This window comes from Carcharodon carcharias, chromosome 17, assembly GCF_017639515.1.
Source record: "Carcharodon carcharias isolate sCarCar2 chromosome 17, sCarCar2.pri, whole genome shotgun sequence".
NCBI classification, from domain to species: Eukaryota; Metazoa; Chordata; class Chondrichthyes; order Lamniformes; family Lamnidae; genus Carcharodon; species Carcharodon carcharias.
Genome location: NC_054483.1, coordinates 6242020 through 6252987, shown reverse-complemented (window position 1 = coordinate 6252987; position 10968 = coordinate 6242020). Strand labels below are relative to the sequence as shown.

Below are 10968 nucleotides of genomic sequence, written 5' to 3'. Positions count from 1 at the left end.
TGAGACACTTTCTACATGGAAGGCAAGTTGCTGCTGTATTTGTACTAATCATAACCCTAATGTGTCAACATATAGAGATAGAGAAAGAGAGAGAGAGCATTCCCTCAAAAGTAGAACAGCCTCGGGTTCTCGGTAATTGGCAATCCTTATTTTGCAAAACATCTACATAAAATCACCTTATAAATACTGTCTGTAAGAAATTAATAGCAAGGATTCTGATATAGTTGGGACTCGTGAATATCCCTCAGTGATATCACTAAAGGTGAGAAATTATAAATATGTAATTACTTAAAACTAGAATACATCAGGTCATTTTGTTAAAAATAAATATAAAATAATCGTCATGTTTTAATAATAGTTAACTATAAATCTTTGCTTATCTTGGACTTGTTATATCTAGTATTTCTAGGAGTGTTGTATTGTAATAATCCTGACTGTCTCATGGAAGCTGTGTGATGACTGTAAAATATCCTAAGGTTTAGCTAGAAACCTTACTCTTTTTTATTGTTTTCCTTGGTGGGTGAGGGGTTTGGAAATGGGAAGGAACAGCAGGCTGAATGATGAAGGAAAGAAATTAATTCTTGCTCTTCATTTTTTCCAGTTTCTCCTCCTCCGAAGACTTCTCATCCTTTGAGGCTGGTGTCTTCTCTGTGCCACCCGCTCCTGCGCTCTTCCTGAAGTTGGTAGCCAAGAAGGTCTTTGTCCCAGAAAGTACGGTAGAGGGGTATGAGTAGGTGGGGTTCAGGAATGCAGAGGTGCTGCCACCTATTGTGTTCAGCCGAGTCTCCTCACCCTCCAGAAGTTTCCTTGGGGGAAAAAATATCAAATTTAGAATCCAAAACTGCACATTCGATTCAAATGCACTCTGATTTCTATTCCAGGGACAAGATCTACTTTGATACTTCCTAATGCTTACACAGCACGGGAATGATGGGCTGAATAGCCTCTGTCCTGTGATGCTTGATTTGTAACTCACACAGAGATCCATGGAGTAGGTGGGATGTCTTTTTCTTTTTGGATTGGGGATGAGGTGTTTGCAGAAGAATTTACAAAGCTGCTTCAAAAGGTCTGTTTCCAAATAGAAGTTTCCTAAATAGGTTCAAATAAAGTCATTTTCGCTCCTATTAATCTAACAGTTTAAATGAAGTACATGAATCGAAAAGTCTTGTCAGACTAAAAACTTTAAAACAAAGTCCATCGCTAAGCCATCAATAGCTTTGCTAATATTTACTGCAATATTCTGGCAAACATTGACAAATACAAACCCAACTAAGCAGTTTTTACAAGTCAAACTGCAGGGCTGACCAGCTCTGAAAGAAGACTTGTTATTCCTGTGAGGTCTAAGGCTCATTCTTGCAGAAGAAATGGACCAAATGGAAATAATATTGAGGGGCTTTTGAAGCTTGTTGTGTCCATTCCTAGAATTCCCTTTGATAAATGCTTGATCTTACACTTAAAACTAAGCTTAAGTAAGAGTTAACTGGCTTGGTTAATAAGTACGTTGAGGTATCATCACATCCAAAGTGGAGGTTCACCTGTATGCAGCTATCTCGATGTCCAGGGCCATCTTGACATTGAGCAAGTCTTGGTACTCTCTCAGGTGGCAAGACATTTCACTTTTTGTTGACCCCAAAGCGTCTTCAAGCTGGTTAATGGTCTCCTGTTGGAGTTAAAGGTGCATGGTCATGCCGACAGCTTAACAAGTTTTTATGATTCTCATTTTTGGACGGAATAATGTGAGCCTGCTAAACCTGACTGGAAAACAATTGCACAGATATCACCACATCACTGAGAGCGAGCCTCCTTGCAGATGTCAAGTGAAGCTGTGCTACTTTGATGCAAAGTGGAGAGACTTGGTGGCACCTCAGTTTTAACCAGGGACAATGGGCGAGAAGGGGCCTGAATTTACCATGTCTCTTCAGAATAGCTCAATGCAATGTACACGTAATAAGTTGTGTGATGGGACAGGAGGCCATTTGTCTATTGTGGCTGTTTCAGGGATCAATCTAAGGCAGCAGGCGAATGTTGGGCGTCTCCTGCCAAGACAGAGCGCCGAATATGGAAGTACACCAGCGTGCAGGGATCCCCAGCGTGTTTGCTGTCTTGAGTCAGTGGTGGGGGTATTGGCTGGGTCATGTGCACCGAATGGATGGCGGCTACATCCCCAAAGACATGTTCTACATGGCGAGCTTGCTATTGGCATGAGGCCAACGCATCGCCCGCCTCTGGGTTACAAGGACATCAGCAAGTGAGAACTCAAGTTGACTGGGACCTGAGTCGGTGCATGGGAAGCCTTTCCTGCTGACTGGAGTGCCTGGAGACAAGCAGTCAGGAAGGGCATGGATAAAGCAGAGGACAAAAGAGACAACCAGACAGCGGAAGAGTGCCCGCCAGAGGGAAAGAAAAACATCAGTCGATCTCGGGTCAGCGTTGCTCATCTGTGCCAGCTGTGGAAGGGACTGCCACTCATGAACTGGCCTTTACAGCCACATCAGACGATGTTCAATACATATAGACCCTGGGCTCAGTCCATCATCTCCCAAGATGGACAGATACCAATAATAGGGATGAATATTGGCCGGGAATATTGTGCCTTGCATACGGGATCTTTACCATCTACCTCACAGGCAGTCAGAGGTTTGATTTAATCTAATACAAACAGAAAATGCTGGAAACACTCTCCTTAACCAGCCCCAAAACCTCATCCTCTTTCCAACGCACCTTTCCATGCAACTGCAGGAGGTGTAACAGCTGTCCTTTCACTTCCTCTCTCCTCACCATCCAAGGTCTCCAAATATCCCTTCTAGGTGAAGCAGCAATTTACCTGTACATCCTCCCATTCTCTCTATTCACTGCTGACAATGTGATCTCCTCTACACTGGGTAGACCAAATGCAAACTGGGTGACCACTTTGCGTAACACCCCCACCCCCCCCCACCCACCCCCCCCAACTACTCAGTCCTCAAGCCTGAGCCCGACCTTCCTGTCACTTGCCATTTCAATTCGCTATCTTGCTCTCATGCTCACATTTCTGTCCTTGGCCAGCTGCTAAGCTCAATGCAGGATGGAGGAGCAGCAACTCATCTTCCGATTCGGCACCTTACAGTCTTCTGGGCTCAACATTGAGTTCAACAACTTCAGCCCATGAACTCTGTCCCCCATTTTGATTCTGTTTTTTTTAAACCACGTTCCCCAGTTTGATTCTTGTTTTTCGTGTTTTTGCTTTTGGACTGAGCTATTTATTCTTCTGCCATTAACACTCGCTCTGGACCAACACTTTGTTTCTTCCCTACAACCATTTCCGCTCCCTTTGACTTTTGTTCCATGACATCTTTGCTATTTAACTTCTCCCACCCTCTACCCTATCCTGCACCTTTCTTTGTGTTCTTGCTCCCCTCTCCCCCTTTTCGAAGGCAAAAATCGTGTCACATTTCTACCCTCCTTTGGTTCTGAAGAGTCATATGCGACTCGAAAGGTTAACCCTGCTTCTCCCTCCACACATCCTGCCAGACTTGCTGAGCATTTCAGGCACTTTCAGTTTATATTTCAGATTTCCAGCACCTGCAGTATTCTGCTTTTACTTCTGTGCTTTATTGGAAGGAGTACTGAAACTACGAAAACAGCTTGGCTTACCAAACAGTGGATTACACTGGTTTCTAAATCCAACTGCTCCAATTGGATTGAGTGCAAAACACATATTGTACTCATAAGGTGCGAACTGATTAGATTCTGCGACAGGAAAAACAATCATCATCCCACATTGCCCCCTCCCCAGAGGTGGATTGATCTGCAAGTAAGTGCAGTCATCTTCACTGAGTGTGAACAAAGTAGAGAGTATTAACCTTGATCAACGTCGAATCAGGTGTAGGTGTAATGCCCTCCGAGGTTAAATAGCATGACCACACTCACTACAGGCTCCAAGAACGTGACCTTGAGCAAGTTAGAGGATCACAAGCACTTGTGCTGCCTCTGCCCAGCAAGAGAGAGAAACTGGGAAAGGTACTAGTTCATGCATTACTCAAGATCTCGTCTCCTCCACCCATTGTGTCATATAGGCTAATGCATTTAGGAAAGGGGTTTGCATTCCTTGAAATGAAAGCACCTACAATTTTCAGGCATGTCTTTAACACAGGAAAAAAATGTCACAAAGCACTTAATTGGACAATGTTTTAGGCCAAAGCCAAAGGAGAACGGAGGCCAGGTTTATGGAGGAGAGTTTGATGGGGAGAGGTTCAGAGAGGGAATTCTAATGGGAGAGGCCTGTGTTAGCTAGAGTTATAGCCCCCAGTGCGATGTGGGATGCACAAGAGGCCACAGTCGAGAAACTGAGAATGAGGAAAGGAGCTGTAGGCTGGGAGGAGTTTACAGAGATGGGAGGTGAGAGACAACGAGGGGACTTAAACAAGGAAGGGAAGAATTTCAAATACGAGGCACTGAGGGAAGGGTTGTTGAGGAGGGGACATGGGCGAGCAGCACTCGAGAGGTGCTCCCTGAGTGATCAGTGATTACCTGCAGGTTGCCGATCTCTGCATTATGTCTGTCCTCCATCTCCTGCAGTTGTTTCTCCAGGGACTCATTGGCACTTTTGATGGCTTCAATTTCAATATTGCGTGTCTGCAGCTGGCGCCGATACTCTGAAACCTCCTCTCTGGCTGTGCGGGCAGCCTCACTGCCTCGTGCGGCACTCTCGGTGAAATTGGCAAATTTGGATTTGTACCACTCCTCCGCAGCCTGCTGGTTCTTCGATGCTATGATCTCGTACTGGGACCTGATCTCCTTTAGTGCTGCTGACAGATCTGGCTTGCTCACATCGATCTCCACAGACACCTTTGCAAAAACAATTGGAGGACAAATAATGAATTACACTTTTAAAAAAAAGACTTGCATTTATACAACGCTTTTCCCCACCACAAGAAATCTCAATGAAATACTTTATGAACGGTCGTCACTGTTATAATGCAGAAACACAGCAGCCAGTTTGCGCACAGCAAGCTCCCACAAGCACCAATGTGATAATAACTTGTTTTTTGTGATGTTGATTGAGGGATGAAAATTGAACAGGACACCAGGAATAACTCCCCTGCTCTTCTTCAAGAGAGTGTCACAGAATCTTTCATATCCACTGCAGAGCATTGGTTTAATGCCTCATCTGAAAGACAGCACTTCTGACAGTGCAGCAACCGCTCAGTACTGCACTGGAACACCAGCTTTGATTTGTGCTTTCAAGCCCTGAGGTGGGACTTGAATCCAGAACTGCATGATTCAGAGACCAGAGCGCTACCCACTGAGCCACAGACATATGACCTTAAAGCATTAGCCACCCAGGATGATTTAGCAATGGAAGCAGGTGTGCTGGAAATGCTTATTGTCCTGATTGTCGTCATTTTGCCTGGAAGATACATGTTCTTGCACTCCCACCATCTAACTGCATCATGGCCAGGATATTTCAGATCCTTCCTCCAATGAGTGTTAATTGGCTGGAGGCGAGACTTGCCCCTCAGGGAGCTGCTGGCCAATCCGATAGGCTCCCTAGTCCCTGCAGCGCCAGAAGCTACAGTGGACAGGACTGGGACTGCATGCAGTCCCCAGAGCCTAAGTCCTGGCAGTCCAGGACCGGGTGAGTGTGGGGGTGACAGGACAGGAAGGGTAGGTGAGGTTTTTGGGGTGTCAGTGGAGAGGCTGGGTGGGGGTCGGGGTGGTGGTGGGGAACGAGCTTCCACAGGGGTTTGGGGAGGTGGGGGGGGGAAGGGGGAAAGACACCCAATGCTGATGGAGACGCTCCTCCCACCCCCCACACCCCCCCCCACCCCACCGCCCTTTTCACCCGAGCCCTAAGCAGGGTTAATTTTCAGCCTTGCCGCCCCATACTGCTGAACTCCTCCCGCCAGCCTGGAAATTGAGGCTGCGCAGGAAATCACTGGCGGACAGGCCTGCCTAGGCCTCACCCACCTCAGCGTAAAACTGCAGAGAGGTTGGAGCGCTGGGAAGGCCAACAAAGAAATTTTATGGTAAGCCATACCACCTCCCCACCACCCCCCCCCCCCCACCCACCTCCCCCTCCCCCGCTCTATAAATCTGCCAGTGGGGGGGAGCGTAACATTCAGCACCATGACAATAGTGATCGAATGTGTATCTGTATAACGCTAACCGCAGGTTCAGAGCACTTTTAATTGGTCTCAAGCACTCTGATTGTTGTGTTGCCAGTTGTGCCATTATGAATCGATGGAAGAAGCATTGTTGGACAGGACACGAAGAGAATTCTCCGCTCTTCAATACAGACATGGACTCTCTACATCATCCTTTCCCATCAGATCTGGCAGGCAGGACCTTGATTTTAAATCATATCAGGCTGCTCCTCTGGGAGGACATGACGGAGTAGTGGTGTGGTCACTCGCAAGTTAATTAAGCAGTGCAGGCTAATCCTCTAAGGGAATAGGTTCAAATCCTGTGGCAACTGGTGGGGGTTTAAATTGAATTAATCATCTACAATTGAAAGCAATAGTGGCCATAAGACCACTATTGATGTAAAAACCCATCTGGTTCACTAATGTCCCTTAGGGAAGGAAATCTGCCACCCTTATCCGGTCTGGCCTACATGTGACTGCAGATCCACAGCAATGCGATTGCCTCTCACCTGCCCTCTGAGATGGTTGAGCAAGCTGTTCAGTTCAAGGGCAACAAATCCCATGAAAGGATTTAAAAAAAAAAAAATTAATTAAATGTGTGGGGTCTGCAGGCAGCAGTTGGGAGAGGGAGACACAGCGAGTTTGTGAGGTTTAATCTGTGATTTTTTTTAAAAAAAAGCTGTCAGTTTAATGCTGCCCTGGTCATGAGCTGTCCATGGTATTTATGCACTGATTAACACAGAATCATGCAGCACAGGAGAGTGTTTGACCATTGTGCTTGTGCCAGCTCTTCGTATCCAGCTAGTCCCACTCCCCCTGCTCTTTTCCCATATCCCGGAATGTTTTTCCCCCAATCTCTTTTGAAAATTACTGCCGAATCTGCTTCCACCACCCTTACAGGCAGAACATTCCAGAAAACATTTTGCAAACGCGTTATCAATTAATTCTTAACCTGTCTAGATTTGTTACTAGTTAAAACATTAAATCATTAAGGTCAGAGCATTTTGTGGACTAGACTTTTTTTTGGAAATACAAAATGTCATGCAGTGTACAATATAGAGCAGCCAAAATGTTAAAGTAAATCTATTAAAAATAATTATCAGGCAATTTACTGTTACTTTTCTTAAATATTGTTGATATAATATTATGGTGGCATCAAAATTAGTGAAAGATATGTACATAGCTACTTAACCCAAAGCTTTTTACTCTTATTAAGCATGATTTTGTGTGGCAGGCTCATATCGGATGATTAAGATATTGGGAAAGAAAAGGAAAATGTACATTTGATCTGAAATAAAACACAGCAGCCACCATTGCTCGTCATCCAGCTGTGTGGCTGTGCTTCATTTTCAAATGACAGGGCCTTCATAAATCAGAGAATTGGTACAGAGTCAGGAGACTGCAGAGTTACTGCACCACCCCACCCCCCCCCACCTTGGACAATGCAGAAACCTCAGGGGAATGAAGGAGAAATACACGTCTAGTTGCTTGTAGAATTAAATAAACATGAACTAACATTTTAATGATCATTAATATTTGGCTGGTTGAAAACTAGTTTGGATTTATATATATATATATATATATATACACACACACACACACACACACACACACACATATATATATATACACACACACACATACAATATGCATATTGCATAGGTGCACATATATGTATACATACAGTGTATATATATATATGTGTGTGTGTGTGTGTGCACATAGTTAATATAATTTACAATAATATGTGCATATTTCATATATGTGTTCTTTATATAAAAATGCACAATGCATATTATCATAATATAATATAGCCCTAACAGCATTCCTTCCTAACAGCACTGTGGGTGCACCTACGCCATTTGGACTGCAGCAGTTCAAGAAGGCAGCTCACCACCACCTTCTCAAGGGCAACTAGGGATGGGCAATAAATGCTGTCCCAACCAGCGACATGCACATCCATGAAAGAATAAATAAAGAGAAAAAATATATATCCAGATATTTTAAATTATATTGAATATGTGTTATATACATTATATGTATGCACTATATTTACAAATTTATATATATATATACACACACACATTATATATAAATGCACACATTTTTATATAGATGCACAATGTATGCACATTATATATGCATACATATATATATGCACATTATATATAAATGCACACATTTTTATATAGATGCACAATGCATGCACATTATATATGCATACATATATATGCACATTATATATAAATGCAAACATTTTTATATAGATGCACAATGCATGCACATTATATGTGCGTACATATATATGCACATTATATTTAAATGCACACATTTTTATATAGATGCACAATGCATGCATATTATATATGCACATTATATATAAATGCACAATTTTTATATAGATGCACAATGCATGCATATTATATGTGCATACATATATATGGACGTCGTGTATAAATGCACACATTTTTATATAGATACACAATGCATGCATATTATATATGCATACACATATATATGCACATTATATATAAATGCACATTTTTATTAGATGCACAATGCATGCACATTATATATAAATGCATTTTTATTAGATGCACAATGCATGCACATTATATATAAATGCACATTTTTATTAGATGCACAATGCATGCACATTATATATAAATGCACATTTTTATTAGATGCACAATGCATGCACATTATATATAAATGCACATTTTTATTAGATGCACAATGCATGCACATTATTTATAAATGCACATTTTTATTAGATGCACAATGCATGCACATTATATATAAATGCACATTTTTATTAGATGCACAATGCATGCACATTATATATAAATGCACATTTTTATTAGATGCACAATGCATGCACATTATATATAAATGCACATTTTTATTAGATGCACAATGCATGCACATTATATATAAATGCACATTTTTATTAGATGCACAATGCATGCACATTATATATAAATGCACATTTTTATTAGATGCACAATGCATGCACATTATATATAAATGCACATTTTTATTAGATGCACAATGCATGCACATTATTTATAAATGCACATTTTTATTAGATGCACAATGCATGCACATTATATATAAATGCACATTTTTATTAGATGCACAATGCATGCACATTATATATAAATGCACATTTTTATTAGATGCACAATGCATGCACATTATTTATAAATGCACATTTTTATTAGATGCACAATGCATGCACATTATATATACATACATATATATATATATGCACACATTTTTTGTATATATGCACTATATATATATATCTGTGTGTGTGTGTGTGTGTGTGTGTGTGAATGTATCCTGTACACACACACACGCACAGACACAGTCATCTACCTGGGACGCCTGCAGGGCAGCTTGTAACTCGGCCAGATCCTCTTGGTGAATCTTCTTCCTGAAGGCGATCTCGTCCAGCAGGGACTCGATCCTCTTCTCGTGCTCCAGCCTGGCCAGGGCGGCGGCGTCCACGTCCTTCCGGCAGCGGCGGAGGGTGCCCTCGGCCTCCCGGCGCTGCCGCAGCTCCTGCTGGTACTCGCCCTGCAGCTTCCGCAGGCGGTCGGCCAGGCGCTGGCAGTCCAGCTGGACCCGGCGCTGGTCGTGGCTCAGCCCCTCCAGGCGGGTGCGGAGGTGGCGGACCTCCTGCTGGTGCCCCTGGTTGAGCCGGGAGGGCTCGCTCTGCCGCTGCCGGAGCAGACCCACCTCGGCCTCCAGAGCCTTGTTCTGCTGCTCCAGCCGTCGCACCTTGCCGATGTAGCCGACCAAGCGGTCGTTCAGCCCCTGGAGCTGTTCCCTCTTGGTGGTCCTGATAATCTTGAACTCGTTGTGGACGGCGCTGCACCGGGACAGCTGGAAGCCGCCCCAGGCTGGGGGCGAGGGGCAGCGGCTCCCCTTCCCCTTCCCCTTCCCCTTCCCCTTCTTCCCGCCTCTGGCGGCGGGGAGCCGGCTGCCGGAGCCCAGGCGGGCCGCCGAACCCCGTGGGCTGTCCCCCCCAGCCCTGCGGTACGAGACGCGGTAACACTCGGCGGGGTAGCTCATGCTGAACCGCCGCTGCCGCTGCTGCTGCTCTGCGGCCGATGGACACCCCCCCCCCCCCCCCCGTTCCCCACCAGCCAGAGGAGCCTCCCTCCCGTTTTGTAGCCAGCACACACAGCCAATCTGGAGGCTTGGACTCCCCTCCCCTCACCTCCCCTCTCCCCCTCCCCTCTCTCCCCTCCCCTCACCTCCCCTCTCACCTCCCCTCCCCTCCCCTCCCACCTCCCCTCTCTCCTCCCCTCCCCTCACCTCCCCTCTCCCCTCCCCTCTCTCCCCTCCCCTCACCTCCCCTCTCTCCTCTCACCTCCCCTCACCTCCCCTCCCCTCCCACCTCCCCTCTCCTCTCACCTCCCCTCACCTCCCCTCCCACCTCCCCTCTCTCCCCTCCCCTCCCCTCACCTCCCCTCTCCCCTCCCCTCTCCCCTCTCCCCTCCCCTCACCTCCCCTCCCACCTCCCCTCTCTCCTCTCACCTCCCCTCACCTCCCCTCACCTCCCACCTCCCCTCTCCTCTCACCTCCCCTCTCTCCCCTCACCTCCTCTCCCCTCCCACCTCCCCTCTCCCCTCCCCTCTCTCCTCCCCTCCCCTCTCACCTCCCCTCTCTCCCCTCACCTCCTCTCCCCTCCCACCTCCCCTCTCCCCTCCCCTCACCTCCCCTCTCACCTCCCCTCACCTCCCCTCTCCCCTCCCCTCTCTCCCCTCCCCTCACCTCCTCTCCCCTCCCACCTCCCCTCTCCCCTCCCCTCACCTCCCCTCTCACCTCCCCT

General features: G+C 45.8%; 1 protein-coding gene across 1 annotated transcript; it reads right to left on the bottom strand.

The window, feature by feature from the left end:
* Positions 1–433: 433 nt before the first annotated feature.
* Positions 434–10205, bottom strand: LOC121289837 (low molecular weight neuronal intermediate filament-like). Its single transcript, XM_041209726.1, has 4 exons — positions 9507–10205; positions 4510–4827; positions 1536–1660; positions 434–806 (listed from the first exon to the last, which is right to left on the bottom strand). Exons 1-4 carry the CDS (start codon positions 10203–10205, stop codon positions 575–577), a joined length of 1374 nt encoding a protein of 457 aa, XP_041065660.1. The 3' UTR covers positions 434–574.
* Positions 10206–10968: the final 763 nt, after the last annotated feature.

Bases quoted from the DNA above. Each gene is read 5' to 3' on its own strand.
- LOC121289837 (XM_041209726.1), bottom strand. From the start codon at position 10,205: ATGAGCTACCCCGCCGAGTGTTACCGCGTCTCGTACCGCAGGGCTGGG. The intron at 4,828-9,506 runs GTAGATGACTGT...GTTTTTGCAAAG, and splicing joins CTGCCCTGCAGGCGTCCCAG to GTGTCTGTGGAGATCGATGT. The intron at 1,661-4,509 runs GTAATCACTGAT...TAACTCCAACAG, and splicing joins CAGAGATCGGCAACCTGCAG to GAGACCATTAACCAGCTTGA.